Genomic DNA, 16843 nt, shown 5'->3' with positions numbered 1-16843 from the left:
GCAGTTCTCAAACAGGAGTTATCATGTCTCCCCGGTGACATCTGACAATGTCTGGAGACATTTTTGATTGTCACAGTCTAGAGGGGAGGGAGAATACTGCTACACAGTTGGAAGAGGCCAGGGATGTTGCCAGCCATCTTACAATGCATAGGACAGACCTTCTACCACAGAGAATTATCTGGCCCAAAGTGTCAATAGCGGGACGCCTGGGTGGCTCAGTCTGCCTTCGGCTCAGGTCATGATCTCAGCGTTCTGGGATCGAGCCCTGCATCGGGCTCCCTGGTCAGCGGGAAGCCTGCTTCTCCCTCTCCCACTCCCCCTGCTCGTGTTCCCTCTCTCACTGCCTCTCTCTCTGTCAAATAAATAAATAAATAAATAAAATCTTTAAAAAAAACAAAACAAAACACAAAGTGTCAATAGCCCCAAGTTGAAAAACCCTGCCTAGCATAGTATTTTGTGGCTTGGTACTTGATTATTTTGTTTCCTTCTCCACTAGACCTGGGACCTTGTCTTACTTGTTTTTACAGAACCTGACACGTAGCAGAAGTTCAATAAATTTCGAAAAGTAGTAAAAGAGATAATTAGGATTAATTTATAAACTGGAGATGAGCAGAGAGTCTGCTACCATGGGCTACTTGCTAATTTCAGTGATTTCCCCATCATTGCCTTTCATTCATATTGCATTGCAGTGAAGCCCAGACTTGTCTGTTTTTCATTTGTTCATTCAGCAAACAGTGATTCATTTAAAAAATTGTATACTGATGTTTTCTTTCTTCAGCATCACTTTATTTTTTTTTTATTTTTTTTTTTTTTTAAAGATTTTATTTATTTATTTGACAGAGATAGAGAGACAGCCAGTGAGAGAGGGAACACAAGCAGGGGGAGTGGGAGAGGAAGAAGCAGGCTCACAGCGGAGGAGCCTGATGTGGGGCTCGATCCCATAACGCTGAGATCACGCCCTGAGCCGAAGGCAGACGCTTAACCGCTGTGCCACCCAGGCGCCCCTTCAGCATCACTTTAGACTCTCGTCTATGCATGTATTTTTTTGCCATTTTTGAAGTGGTAAAAAATCATTAATTAGCTCTGCTTCAAAAACAAACCAAATAATTCTGTTTAATTCTTGTCAGAGATTGGTTGGTCAAAACTCTGCAGACCATAATGACTTCGACAAATAAAGCAATTGAATTACAACTACAAGTGAAACAAAATGCAGAAGAATTACAGGACTTTATGAGGGATTTAGAAAACTGGGAAAAAGATATTAAACAGAAGGATATGGAACTAAGAAGACAGAATGGTGTTCCTGAAGAGGTAAATTTCTTAATTAAATCCCACTTTAGCTTCCAGCAAAACTGTTTAATTTAAAACAAAGCACTTTTAAAATGTTTTATGAAAATACTGAAAATTGAAGTGATGTGCTGCCTGTCAACATTTTGAAAAATTCTGCTTTTTCAATGTTTGTAATAATTATATTAACTCTATTCAGACATTTTAAGGCTTAGCCAATAGTTACGGAAAGGAAGACCGCGTGATAATTCTTAAGGTAAATGAATAGCATCTTCGATATTTAGGGGTGTGTGTGTATATATATATAATACAGATTGTATACAGTTACATACTTAATGGTATCTTAACATACAGTATTGGCATAAAATGTAGATTACTTACAAATGTTTTTCTTAAGACTGCATTTAAATATGGGTAACTTTCAAACTAACGATGTGGAGGCAGTTCAGTTTGCTATTGTACTGCTAATTCATTGTAGTAAGGCTGACGATAAGGCAATTTTGGAAGTGCAAATTTAGGATTGCAAATGAAGTGTATAATTAAAATTTCTAGATAATACTTTCCTTGTGACTAAACAATATTCAGCATTTGTCAAAGAATGAATTAAACTTTTCAGGCATGAATTGTTATAAGTGAAGATGGTAAATTGGTATTTTTAAGCACTTAAAAAATAAAAAGTACTTCTTACTTGAAAATATAATTTAGTGATAGTTTTAAACATTGGTAGTTATATAAAAGAGTAATAATAGAGCAGTGCTTAAACATCGTGTGTTTATTTTTTCCCATCACTAGAATTTACCTCCTATTCGAAATGGGAATTTTAGGAAAAAGAAGAAAGGCAAACCTAAAGAGTCTTCTAAAAAAACCAAAGATGAAAACACAAAAAACAGGATAAAATCTTATGATTATGAGGCATGGGCAAAACTTGATGTGGTAAGTTAATCTGCTTATGTGCTTCTTAAGTATTTGAATAAAATTGTCTTGGAGTTAGCTAAGAGTCATGGGTTAAATGAAAAATAATGTAGATTTCTTACCTTTGTGTCTTTCATTTATAGATTATTTTATGTGAATCCAAATTAAATGACATTGCTTTTCAGTTAACTAGATTATTTTTTCTCCTGCAGCCCTCATTCAGTGAGTAGTGGCTATAACAGCCAGGATTCTTTTCTTTTTTTCTATTTTTTCTTTCTGCAAAAATAGTGTGTAGAGGTCCTGTGTACTCCCTACCCAGTTTACCCCAGTGGTTGTATCTTCCTTAATTATAGTACAGTATCAAAACCAGGAAATTGATAATGGTACAATGTATGTATAGTTCGATGCCATTTTATCACACAGATTTGGGTTAACGCCAGTGCATTTAGAATTCAGAAATACTGCATCCCATCCCATCTTCTTTTCTTCCCTCTATCCCCATAGATAACCACTCTTCTGATTTTTATGTTTATTATTTTATTTGCACTTGTCTGTTTAACATTTTTATTTGAGGTTATAATATACCTACAGTGAAGTGCAAAAATTTTAAGTGTACGGCTTCCTAAATTTTTGCTCCTATATATACCTGAGAAACCATGATCCACATCAAAATATAAGATGTTTCCAGCATCCCAGAAGCCTTCCTTTTCAGTTGATTACCTCCCAAAGGTAGCCAGTATTGTGATCTCTAATATTATAGATAAGTTTTGCCAGTTTTGGAATTTCATATAAATGTATCATACAGTACACACTCTTTTGTGTTTAGCTTTGTTTGCTAGCATTGTCTGAGATTGATCCATATTAACAGTAGCAGTAATTTGTTCTTTCTCCTTGCTGATTAGAATTCCATTGTGTGGATATATCACAATTTGTGTATCCATTCTCCTATTGACATAGTTTGGGTTGTTTCCAGTTTGGGACTATTATGAATAAATCTGCTATGAACATTCTTGTATGTGTCTTTTGATGGATATAAGCACCCGGGAGAGAATTTGCCAAGACATACTTTATATATACATTTAGTTTTAGAAGACATTGCTCAATAGTTTTTCAAATTAATTTTATTTTTCTTAATGAAACCAAGGCTAATTGACTCAAGATAGAGCTGGCACTAACAATTAAATAGTTTGCCATCTGCTTCAGTATTGTCCTGATGTAAGAGAAGTATGATTTTAGGTCTTGGATTTATTGCTGTGGAAAGTACTTTCTGAACATGATTTTTTCTCTGCTGAATGTTATATAGTCTACTTTCATTTTTTGTGACCTTACCTGTCATTATATAGGTTTTTCCTTTTCTTAAGGTGGTATCTTCTTATAATGCTTTTTCCTGAAAGCCATCACCCTCAGATCATTTCTGAGAGTGGTGCTTTCTATACAGTCATTTACTCATTCAGCAGATACTTTTGAACTCCTGCTTTGTGGGGCCAGTGCCATCATGATGTCCTGCATTGCTTGACGTCATTTTAGTGTATCTATACGAGATGTAGGTGTTTACTTGCCATCCCACTCTAGTTGAGATCTGAGCAGCTGCGTTAGTGTTCTGCTGCTGGTGGTCTACACGTGCACGCGTAGTGACGTTGGATAATCTCGGCCCTTTAATGTCGGTAGGCTGGTGGTATTTGTGGAATCTTCATGCTAAAACACGTAGCTGCGTTTCAGTCTATCCTTTATGTTCATTCAAGGAAACAAGCATAGATTTTATTTTATTTTTTAATTTGTCAATGATTTGGGGTTTTTTGACATAAGTAGGATGGTATTAAATGCAAAAAAGATTTTTTTATATAATTAAAATTTTTGTTTAAATAAACTTTAATGAACTTTAACGCTTACTGGTTTTAAAATCTCTTAATAAAAACCATTCTTTTATCGTATGTGATAAATATGATGAGATGATTTATTACCCTGAAAGGAATGTGTGATCCAAAAGAGATTAGGAACTGTTGGACTAGCATATTATGTATTTTCTTTGGTAGAGTTGGCTGTGTTTTTGGAATTCACTGAGAGACACTATAACATAGTCCTTGAGAGCTCTTCAGAGGAGGCAGATTTGCCTTGATTCAAATCTTGGCTTGGCCACTCATTAGCCCAGTGATCTTGAGTTAATAAACCTCTGTGTCTCGGTTCCTTCCAGTAAAAAACATGGGGAATTATACTTAACCTCATAGGTTTTTGTAAGGATTAGGAGTTAATGTGTTTTACAGGCAGTTTTTCATATTTTGAGAATAAAGAAGAAAAAAGGTTTTTAGTAAAAACCTTTCTTGGCTGTTGGTTGTTTATTACATTAGTTTGGCGTTATTTCCAAACTTCGCTTACGTCAAGCCATAAATACCTCACTACTAATAGTTTGTGATTTAGAGGTGATTTGTAGGCTCTATTGACTTAGCTTACTTCATGAGTTCATAGCTAGATTCTTGAAATAGTCTGGATCTTGGTTTTCTAAACAAGGGTGCATTTTTCTCTGGAGATAATCCTAACAATGAGAGGTTATTTGGATTGAAAGCAACCTTAAGCCTTTAGGTCCTTAGATCATTACAATGTAAGTTCTGTTGAGTGTACTTTTTTTTTTAAATGTCTTTATTTTAATGGTCATGTAATTATGAGCACTGTTCTACTTATAATTTCAGGACAGTATCCTTGATGAGCTTGATAAAGAAGAGAGTACCCATGATTCTGTGTCTCAAGAATCAGAGTCAGAAGAAGATGGGATTCATGTAGATTCACAAAAGGCTCTTGCTCTAAAAGAAAAGGTATTCTTTAGGTTAGCATTAGTTTCCTTTGTGTAAGCAGCAGATGTAGAAAATTGTATGGATCCCAATATTTCTTCAGTGTAGTGTGGGGGATGTTCACACTTGAAGTTGCTGTTGGCTGTATCCGTATCAAGAGGCAGTATCGCTGTCGATTACAAGTATATGCTCTGAAACCAGATTGTATGGGTTCAGATCCTGTGACAAGTTCTTTAACTTCCTGTACCTCAGTTTTCTTAACTGTAAAAATAAGATTAATATTATTACTAAACCTCAATGGGTTGTTAAGAAAATTAAATGAATTATTATATATAAAATGCATGGACTGTACAGAGAGTCCTTTTAGGGTTTTTTGTAGAAGACTAAAGTAACTTAAAATCAGTGTGTGAATCTTGACATGAATATTAAATTCCACTCCTCCATATCACAGGTCATCTTTGGTTACTTTTTGGAATGTTAAACTTCCCTCTTCAGAAAGCCACATTGTAAAACTAACTATATTGCTTTTCAAAAAGTGGAACTCTTTTCAGATTAGACTTCATTTTGATGCCTTTCTTTTGTTACATTTTTGTGGGTTATTGTCAATCTAAAGTATATAATGCTAGGTATGTTACTCGTTTTTCCTACCAAGGCTTTTTTGGCTTGTGCTCATACCAGACTATCTAGTGAATTTCAGCATTAGTTGGAAGACCATTTTGCTTAATTCTCTTTTCTTTCCTGTTAGCCTTGAACACAGAGCTAATGAGTTAGTAAGAGATGCATAATATTGAAAGAAAGTGGCTCTGCAATTCTCTGCCAGTATATATCTGATTCATGTGCTTTTTCAGGGCAATAAATACTTCAAACAAGGAAAATATGATGAAGCAATTGAATGCTACACCAAAGGCATGGATGCTGATCCGTATAATCCTGTGTTGCCAACAAACAGAGCATCAGCATACTTTAGGTTGAAAAAGTAAGGGATTCCCATAATGTGTCTATTTTATATGTGTATGGAGACTGATTTTTTAAAAAAATCTTTTGTACATCCAGGCAATTACATAATATTCAGCAATAAAAAGGCATGAGTTATTAAGTCGTGAAAAGTCATGGAGGAAACTTAGATGCATATTTCTTCTCTCTCTCTCTCTCTCTTTAGTGTTACTGACTTTTTATTCTTATAACTAAGCCTAGTAAAACAAACATAAAGTCATCTGCTGTCATTATAATTTCTTGAACAAAAGGCTATTGGCAGTATTAAGGACATAATCTTAGAACAGTCTTTTAAATGAAATAATTTGGCTTTACAAGAATTTACTATATGGTCTGTCTTTTCCCAGTTTTCATCATAAAGTGGTAAAAACTTGTCCCAAATTCTGGCACTTGCATGCAGACTAGCATTTGGGAATCATACATCATAAAAAGATAACTTACTTCTTTCCTTGAAAATGGAGATGGGCTCTTCGTTTTTTTTTTTCCTCCAAATTTTTATTTAAATTCCAGTCAGTTAACATACAGTGGAATATTAGTTTCAGTGTAGAATTTAGTGATTCATTGCTTACATGCAACACTCAGTGCTCATCACAAGTGCCCTCCTTAATACCCAGCACCTACTTAACCCACGCCCCCACCTGCCTCTCCTCCAGTAACCCTCAGTTTGTGTCTATAGTTAAGAGTCTGCTTCTTGATTTGTCTTTCTTTTTTTTCCTCCATGTTCATTTGTTTCTTAAATTCCACATATGAGTGAAATCCTATGGTATTTGTCATTCTCTGACTGATTTTGTTTAGCATAATATACTCTAGCTCCACCCACATCATTGCAAATGGCAAGATTTCATTCTTTTTGATGACTGAGTAATATTCCGTGTGTGTGTGTGCGCGCGCGTGCGCGTGTGCACGCATATGCGTCTTCTTTACCCATTTATCAGTGATGGACTTTTGGGCTCTTCCCGTAATTTGGCTATTGTTGATGATGCTGCTAAAAACATTGGGGGGGAATGTACCCTTTCCAATCAGTATTTCTGTATCTTTAGGTAAATACCTAGTAGTGCAATTGCTGGATTGTAGGGTAGTTCTATTTTTAACTTTTTGAGGAACCTCCATACTGTTTTCCAGAGTGCCTGCCCCAGTTTACATTCCCACCAACAGAGTAAGAGGTTCCCTTTTCTGCCCATCCTCACCAACAACTGTTATTTCTTGTGTTGTTAATGTTAGCTATTCTGACAGGTGCAAGGTGGTATCTCACTGTAGTTTTAGTTTGTATTTCCCTGATGATGAGTGATGTCTCTGCGAATGCCACCTCTCAGATGTGCTCCCAGAAGAGTGAACAGTCTCTCCCCGTGTGCCATAGGCAAACCTCAGATCATACCTTCTGCCTCCAGGTAGTTTGCCTGCCTTCTCTCCAGGAGCAGGGCGGCGCCCTCAGGGCTCTATCCCAGCCAAGCCCGACCTCTAAGACTGCAGTCTTTGAGCCCCGCTGGCTGCAAAAATTCACCAAATCAGCTCCTCTCATTTTCCAAGCCAGTGGCTTTGGGATCGTGCTCTCTTTGTGCATATCCCCGAGCATTCTACTCTCTCTCACCTTTCTCCTTGATCAGGGCTCCCTCCCCTCCACAGCACCTGAGATCCATTTCTCCCCCAAACCACATCTCTGCACCTGCTACCTTCCTCACTGTGGCCTCTTCTCTCCCTCTAGTTGTGCAGTTCTGTCAGTCTTCAGGATGATTTCTTGAGTATTCAGAATGATTTGATATTTATCTAGCTGAGTTGGAAGGATGAAGCAAACCTAGGGTCCTCCTACTACACCACCATCTTAGCTCCCCCCTTAGAGGCGTATTTCTCCGTGAGAGAAGCTAACCTGAAAAATCTGTATACTGTATGATTTCATGATTTCAACTGTATGACATTCTGGAGAAGGCAAAACGACGGAGACAGTGAAAAGATGAATGGTTGTCAGGGGTTGGGAGTGGTGGAAGAATGAATAGGCAGAGCACAGAAGCTTTTTAGGGCAGTGAAAATACTCTATAATAATGTAATGATAGATACATGCCATTTAATACTTTTTCAAACCCATAGAATGTACAACACCGAGAATAAACTGTAATGTAAACCATGGACTTTGGATGATAACGATGTGCCAGTATGGGTTCATCCCTTGTCCGAATGTACGGCTCTGATGTGGGATATTGATAATGGTAACCATGCACGTGTGGAGGCAGTCGAGTGTACAGCTGAGAAATAGCTGTACCTTCCCATCAGTACTGCTATGAGCCTAAAACTGCTGTAGAAAATTTGTCTTAATAAAAAAATTTGAATAAAAAAATCTTTTCATGATAAATTGTGAAAGATTAAACACAGACTACATTTCTTTTCAACTGTAAATTCTTACAGCTCCCTTCTTTTTGAATTATTTTATTCAGACCATTTTAAATGGTTTCAGATGCTCGGACCATGCTCCTGTAGTCCATGTTACCAAGATATTCCTCCAATAAAAATTTGAGTAATGATGTTTTTTTACCTAATTTACAAAAGAAAGGAAAGGTAGCTAGGTAAAAAATTTTAGAAATTAATTTCCTTAGTTTGAAAAATCATGTATCTACTCTTTACCCTCTTTCACCTAGAGACCTTTCATTATAGTAAACTTAAAATATGTTCTTGTCTTTGTTTATCTTTAAGTCATACTATCCCTTTAAATACATACTTAATGTTGAAGAATATGAATGTGTTATGGTCTTATAAATAGAGAATGGACTTATCATAAGAATTTAAAAAAAGACAAATACCATCAAGATATTTCTTGAATGTTAGAATTTTTAACTGTTAAATTATTATTTGGAGGGGTGTCTGGGTGGCTCAGATGATTAAGTGTCTGCCTTTGGCTCAAGTCATGATCCCAAGGTGCTGGGATTGAGCCCCACATTGGGCTCCCTGCTCTGCGGGGAGCCTACTTTTCCCTCTTCCTCTGCCTGCAGCTCCCCCTGGTTGTGCTCTCTCTCTCTCTCTCTCTCTCTGTCAAATAAATAAATAAAATCTTTATAAAAAAAACTTACTTGGAAATACAAATTATATGGGTGTCTGAGTTTTTAATATTTAATTGACATACTTGAGTCTTTGAAACTTATTAATATCCTGAGAAATTACAGTATTTACATTTCATAATATATAATTTAGTATGTGCAAGTTATGGAAAATAATTTTAAATAAAGCCACATACACCCATCACCCAACTTAGGAACCACAACATTATTATTTTTTGAAGCTACGTTGATACTCCTTTCCATATCCTGACCCTTGCTTCTCTCCCAGTTAACCACTGTTTCAAGTTGCATATTTATCATTCTTTTGGTTTAAAAAAATTCACTGTATATGTATATATTGCTATGTAGTATCTTGTATGACGGCTTATTTTTAAGCTTTAAGAGTGTATCATACTGAATGTAGTTTTCTGTGGCTTGCCTCTTCCTCTGAATATTATATTGCTAAGATTTGTTCATGTTTTGCATAGAGCTGTAGATCTTTCATTTTCACTGTTATATATAATTACTTTTCAGGAATGTGCTTTTCTGTATCCATTCTCTTCCTTTCTCCCAGGGACTCCCATCCTTCTTTTCTGCCTTATTTAAAGCAGTGATACTGTCAACATTTTTCTGTGTTTCTTGGAGTTGGGTCACAGGATGTGTATGTGTTCGACTTTACGTGGTGATGACAATTGTACAAGTAGTACAAAGGTGGTTGTATAAGTTTATATTCCCGTTAGGAGCATGTAAGAGTGCTTGCTCCATTATCCACCAGCACTGGCGAATTGGGCTTTTTAATTGTTTTCAATTTAGTGGATGTAAAATGATAATTCATTGTGGTCTTAATTTGCATTTCCACAGTTGCTAATGAGGTTGAACATCATCTTATATATTTATTCGCCACTTGTATTCCCCCCCCGCCCCGTGAAATGCCTGCTTTGTCTGGCCATTTTTCTGTTAAGCAGTTTTTCTGTTGATTTTTAAAAATTCTTTATTCTGGATACTAATCTTTCAGTGTTTATTTATAATTATTTTTCCCAATTTGCAGCTTTGCTTTTTTTCTTACTTTGTGAAATCTCAGTGAATGGAAATTCTTAATTTCAATATATTTCAATTTATTGATTTTTTTATAGGTTAGCACTTCTAAAAATATGATTTGTTAAAAAAAATAGTTTCCTTCCCTGAGCTCATAATAGTCTTCTATATTTTCTTCCATAAGTTTTTATATTTTACTTTTCACGTTTAAGTCTTTATATATGCTGAAGGTAGAATTCCAGTTTCATATCTTTTCATATGAATATTTCAATCATTTCGGTCTTTTTTTTTTTTTTTTCTTCTTTAGAGAGAGAGAGAGCGAGCAAGCACAAGCCAGGGGAGTGGCAGGCATGGGAGAAGCAGGCTTCCTGCTGAGCCAGGAGCCCGGTGTCGGGCTCAATCCCAGGATCTTGGGATCGCAACCCGCACCAAAGGCAGCCGCTTAACTGACTGAGCCACCCAGGCGCCCCTCAATCATTTCAGTCTTATTTATTGACTATCCATGCTTTTCCCATGGATCTGCAATGCCACCATTGTTCTATGTCAAGTTTGCACTGACTCTTTTTTTGTCACTCTGTTCTCCAGTTGATTTGTTGCTTATCCCTCTGCCCATTCCATACTATCCTTAAGTCTTGATATTTAGCATTGGGCATGTTTTCTTACCTTATTTTTCAGGAATGTCTTGGGTATTCTTGGACTTTTGCTTTATCAGTGTAAATATTGGAATCATCTTGTCAAATTCCTTGAAAAATTATGTTGGGGTTTTGATTATAATTGCTTTGGAATTAGAGCTCAGTTTGAAGAGAATTATATTGCTCTGCTTTTGTGACTTATAGATCACGAATGTGCTGTATCTCTACTTAAGTCTTCTTTAATGTTTTTGAAGACAGTCTTCAAATTTTCTGCGTATGGGTCTTTAAATATCTTTTGTTAGGTTTATTTCTGTTTTTTTTTTTTTTTTTTTTTTTTTTTTTTTTTTTTTTTTAAAATTTTTTATTTATTTGACAGAGATAGAGACAGCCAGCGAGAGAGGGAACACAAGCAGGGGGAGTGGGAGAGGAAGAAGCAGGCTCCCAGCAGAGGAGCCTGATGTGGGGCTCGATCCCATAACGCCGGGATCACGCCCTGAGCCGAAGGCAGACGCTTAACCGCTGTGCCACCCAGGCGCCCCTATTTCTGTTTTTTTGTTGCTTATCTCTAGCAAAGCAGCCACCATGCAAACTTTCGTTATTTCTAACAGTGTCTCTAGATTGTTTTATTTAGGTAGACCATCATATCACCTGAGAATGTTAGTTTTTTCCTTCCTTTCCAATCTTTTTGCCTGTTTTTCTTCCTTATGAAACTGCATTAGTCAGGACCTCTAGTACAATAATGAAAAAAGCAGTGATAATGGGTATTCTTGTTCCTTGCTTTAAAGGGAATGTTGCTTACATCTCACCATCATAAATTAATGCTTTTCAGTAGCCTTAAGTAAATAAATGAAGGTGGGAAACACGCCTTTAATTGGGAGCTAAATTCCCTTCTTGGGGATTTCAGAAACAAATTTTGAAGTTTGGTTTAACAAATGAATTTTATTAACCTTAATTTTTTTAAATTGCAGATTTGCTGTTGCTGAGTCTGATTGTAACTTAGCAATTGCCTTGAATAGAAGTTATACAAAGGCTTATGCAAGACGAGGTGCTGCTCGATTTGCTTTGCAAAAATTAGAGGATGCCAAAAAAGGTATTAATATTTTCTAGGTCCTTATTATCTAAAAAAATTCTTTAACAGTTTAATTTAACAGGTGCTATACAAAGAATACTAGGCAGTCACAGTTCTTACCTTCAGAGAGCTTTCTGCATTTGAATAAAGCTCATTTTTACTATTTAAAAGTATCTTGATACTTTGAGAAAGCATACATTATTGGCCACCAATTAGACTTTGGTTCAGATTCTCATCCCACCGTGTATTAGCTGTGTGACCAAGGGAAGGTTATGGATGGATCTCCTATGATTTTCAGTTTCTTATCTGTAAAATAAGGATTAAAACATTTTGTTGGATAATTTGAGGCAGAAGCACTGTACGTAAAGTTCTTAACATGTTTTTCTTTATTTGTAAATTCTAAGCCTTTTATTATCCCATAATATAGGTTTTTGTACTATAAATTACGAAAATCTGAATAAAGTTGATAATCTGGTAGGATTCTGCTGCTTCTTGGTTTTATGGTGTACAACTTAGTGATAGCAAGAATCCTTCCTGGGGCTGGTGGAAGAAGGTGATTTGTCATGGGATTCTGTCAGGGTTTTGTTTGTCCTGGGGGAGAATGGAGAAAGTCCAGTAGCCTGCTGTTGGCTAGTACTTCTTACTCCTCTTAATTTTGCTGCACGATACTTCCCTATTTGTCACATGTAGCAAATGGTTGTTTTATAGATTTTTTTAATATCCTGTCTTTCAAATATTAATCTTCTCATTTACCTAGATTATGAAAAAGTATTAGAACTGGAACCAAATAACTTTGAAGCAATGAATGAACTCAAGAAAATTAATCAGGTAAATCATAGTTACTTAAATTAAGTGCATTACTTACCTTTATTTGATGAAGTAAAGGTTTTGGCATAGTCTTTCTACTGTAGATTATTTAATATAGACTTTTCCTAATTTTAGTTGTTTGTACTGTATAGTTTTACTAAACAGATTTGCAGGCTAGAGGAAGTAGACCGAATGGTATTTAAAGATCCTTAGGAGTCATCATCTTAAAAAGTTGTCTGAGGGGCACCCGGCTGCTCAGTCTGTGGAGCATGTGACCCCTGATCTCGGGGTTGTGAGTTCGAGCCCCACGTTGGGTGTAGAGATTACTTACAAATAAAATCTTAAAAAAAAAAAGTCATCTGAGGTCTGTGAACTACTGTTTTATTTTTTCCCAGATGATAGAATTATTTCTCTTTATCCCACTAATTTTTAATCATCTTAAAAAGTTGTCTGAGGGGCACCCGGCTGCTCAGTCTGTGGAGCATGTGACCCCTGATCTCGGGGTTGTGAGTTCGAGCCCCACGTTGGGTGTAGAGATTACTTACAAATAAAATCTTAAAAAAAAAAAGTCATCTGAGGTCTGTGAACTACTGTTTTATTTTTTCCCAGATGATAGAATTATTTCTCTTTATCCCACTAATTTTTAATCATCTTAAAAAGTTGTCTGAGGGGCACCCGGCTGCTCAGTCTGTGGAGCATGTGACCCCTGATCTCGGGGTTGTGAGTTCGAGCCCCACGTTGGGTGTAGAGATTACTTACAAATAAAATCTTAAAAAAAAAAAGTCATCTGAGGTCTGTGAACTACTGTTTTATTTTTTCCCAGATGATAGAATTATTTCTCTTTATCCCACTAATTTTTAATCATCTTAAAAAGTTGTCTGAGGGGCACCCGGCTGCTCAGTCTGTGGAGCATGTGACCCCTGATCTCGGGGTTGTGAGTTCGAGCCCCACGTTGGGTGTAGAGATTACTTACAAATAAAATCTTAAAAAAAAAAAAAGTCATCTGAGGTCTGTGAACTACTGTTTTATTTTTTCCCAGATGATAGAATTATTTCTCTTTATCCCACTAATTTTTCTTTTTCGGCTTGTGCTTTGATTTCTGTGCTAAACTTTTGCATTTTGATTTTGTAATTTTTAAGTCGCTCCATCCTTATACTTTATATTTTAGCAAAAACACTGCTAATTTTTTAGCAGTGAAAAAATGGTTACTACCTAGCTATAAAATTTGCTATCAGATGATACTGTACAGTTACATACTCCTTTCAGTTTGCTGTTGAATCAGTTACAATTATTGTGCCATCTGTTGAAACTTCGAGAAAAAAATGACAATGGGGAAAATCTGCTTTTAAATATTACCATTACTTATTGCACATAATCTGCTGATAAATTTATCAATTTGTTTATAATTGTGAATTATATTGTATGTTTTTGTATTTTGTCTGAGGTGAAATAATGACTGAATATTAAATTTGAGAAATTTGGTGATGTGGTCTTAATTATCTGTTTATTTTTGAAAATAGTTACTTGAATGGTGCCTGGCCTGTGTAGAAATTCAATAAGTATTTCTTGATAAATAAATGAACAACTACGGTTAGGGGATATGACTTACTGTAATTGAAATAAGATGTATATTAAATTCACTGTTTTGTTTTTTAATTTGAATTAGATTTTGAATTAGAGTAAAAACTATTTCAATATTAATTTGAAATGTGACAGAAATTCAAATACATTTGAGTAATTTAATATTTTAAAGTCAAATATATATATGCATCTTGCATTACTTGTTTTATTTTAGCTGACTGCTGTGTCTCCTAGGCTTTACCATCCAAAGAAAACTCATATCCTAAAGAAGCTGATACAATGATTAAATCAACTGAAGGAGAGAAAAAACAAATTGAAGAGCAACAGAATAAGCAGCAGGCCATTTCAGAGAAAGATCTGGTAATCCAGAGGGATTTCAACATATATATGTTTTGTTGAGTTTACTCTTCGTTTCTTGTGTATCTGTTTCTGTCTTCTCTAATATTAAAATTCTTCAGTAGGGACTGAAAATTATACTGAAAAACCCCTAGAGGTTACTAATTCAAAATTCGAATAACTGATGACTTAATACATAATTTAAAAAATAATATAGTTTAGGGAGCAAATTACTTTTGAGGATTTTAATGTATTTACATATAGATGGTTATAAATTTATCATAGAAATAAGTTACAGTTCATTCTTATATAGATTTTTTTTTTCATTAATTCACACTGGACTGCTTTCTGATCAAAATTCCTTTAGAAACCCTGAGTTGAGATTTAGTTTAACATACTTGTAGCTTTTCTTGGAAAAATACTTACGGAACGATAAATATTTATGTAACGATATTGATTGTGATAAGCCTGACTGATTATAAATAAATGTTATAGTGAAATCCGGTATATACGTTCCAGTATGGTTTAATTTATCCTGTGTTTAAGCATGTTAGTGTTACCAAAGAATGAGCTGTACAATTCTGGTACTCTTTTACAAAAATTATTTGAGTTAATGAAATTCTATTGTACAGCTTCCAATACGGCTAAAGAGTATAATATTTGGGCCTATATTTATTAAAGTGTGTTTTTAGATTTAAGCTTTTTGTAATATTTAATTAGGAGAATAATGGTTAATGAAGCAAAGTGGTATAGTAGTATACATTTTTTTCTTTTTCGTACTGAAAAGAGAATAATGCCATTACAAAAAACAACCTAAACTAACAGATTCTAGAACATGTATTGAGGACTAGATTTTTAACATTAAAATATACTTTAATTACTGATACAATATTGATGAGGATTCTTGTAGTGTTTACTTATGATTTGAATTCAGCTAGTTTTTTGCATATTTTTTCATTCTTCTTTATACTTCTCTCCAAAATGATAGGGGAATGGATTTTTCAAAGAGGGGAAATACGAAAGAGCAATTGAGTGCTATACTCGGGGCATAGCAGCAGATGGCACTAATGCCCTTCTTCCAGCTAACAGAGCAATGGCCTATCTGAAGATTCAGAAGTAAGTATTGGTTATATGTAATGCTTTTCAGGATGAAAATGAAATTTACCATAAATTGGCACATTAGAGAAGTAATAAATTAAAATATAATTTATTTACTCTTGAGCATTAAATTTAAATGAGAGAGAAACTGAGTGTGTATCGGTACATATTCAGTAAATGTTTGCTCTTGTTATTATTTTCCTACTTGTAATAATGTGGCATTACACAGTTTAACATTTCTTTAATTGTTTTATGCATGTTATTCTGAATTAGTGATTTAAAAATTATTTTTAACCTCAGAGCCTTTTGGGCACATTCTTATCTGGCAGTGTTTTACATATGCATATCCATACATAACAAAAGAGAATTGCTGCCATTGAGATCAGCTGACTGATGATATATCCAGCTAAAACTTGGTCCTCTGATACTAACAGCTGTTTCTGGATGCATTCAGGGGTTGCAAGTTGAACAATCAGCAGGATAATATCTGCTGGCACAAACTGTGTCTCATAGTTTTTTATATCTTTTGTAATCATATTTTATACACTAGTGACAGAATTTAAAAAAAAACCCTGTGAATACTTAAAATAGGGATTCTGAACTTTTTTTGGTGCCATGGACCCATTTGGCTGCATAAGGAACCTTTCTCAGAATAATATTTTCAAATGTATAATTATACGTTTGAGACTTCAAAGGCAGCCAATTATGTTGAAATATAGTTTTTAAAAAACTACAATTTGTGATATAGTGGTATATATACTTTTTTATTGACACAACAAAACGAGAAACTATGTTTAAAATACAGGCAGATTTAAAGCTAAATTTGTTTTGAAGGCATAATATGAAAATTTAAATTTGGGTTGATCTGTGACATCTTCTTCCACATACTGATGAACTAATAAGTGTGGATAGGAAATAAAAAAGTAATACAGATGATTATATTACCAGTATGGTGGTGTATGACTTTGCTCTTTGGTATCTGAATGACTACTAGGGGCAGTTAATTGCCTGATAGTTGGTGTCCTAGGAGCATTTATAGACCGGGATGCTGTGATCCCATACAAACAAATAGCAGGTTTAATTACTATGGTAATTCTGAAATGGTGGTGAACATAAATAATACTTTGAGATATCTGTAACAGTTATAATGTGATATGAAAATCTCTATGATATTTATTGGGGCGAAGACATAGCTACTGCTTTTGCTACTACAGTTAAAATTGAAAGAAAGGCCAAATCCCATTTAAGAGTTAGAATAAGGATGTAATATTTTTCCCATCCAACTTT

The 16843-nt window shown here is 35.0% G+C and overlaps 1 protein-coding gene across 1 annotated transcript in view; it reads left to right on the top strand.

Annotated features, from left to right (window-relative positions):
* RPAP3 (RNA polymerase II associated protein 3) overlaps positions 1-16843 on the top strand; it is a 34443-nt gene that overhangs the window by 2084 nt on the left and 15516 nt on the right. Inside the window, exons 2-9 of the mRNA XM_002922281.4 lie at positions 1128-1311; positions 2080-2220; positions 4884-5006; positions 5831-5958; positions 11634-11755; positions 12492-12562; positions 14357-14482; positions 15447-15574. Coding sequence (XP_002922327.2) covers positions 1159-1311; positions 2080-2220; positions 4884-5006; positions 5831-5958; positions 11634-11755; positions 12492-12562; positions 14357-14482; positions 15447-15574 — 992 coding nt within the window. The 5' untranslated portion in view covers positions 1128-1158. The remainder of the gene's footprint in view (positions 1-1127; positions 1312-2079; positions 2221-4883; positions 5007-5830; positions 5959-11633; positions 11756-12491; positions 12563-14356; positions 14483-15446; positions 15575-16843) is intronic.

Source organism: Ailuropoda melanoleuca, chromosome 16 (genome assembly GCF_002007445.2).
Source record: "Ailuropoda melanoleuca isolate Jingjing chromosome 16, ASM200744v2, whole genome shotgun sequence".
Lineage (NCBI taxonomy): Eukaryota > Metazoa > Chordata > Mammalia > Carnivora > Ursidae > Ailuropoda > Ailuropoda melanoleuca.
The sequence above is the reverse complement of the archived record's forward strand: the minus strand, read 5'-3'. Positions and strand labels throughout refer to the sequence as shown.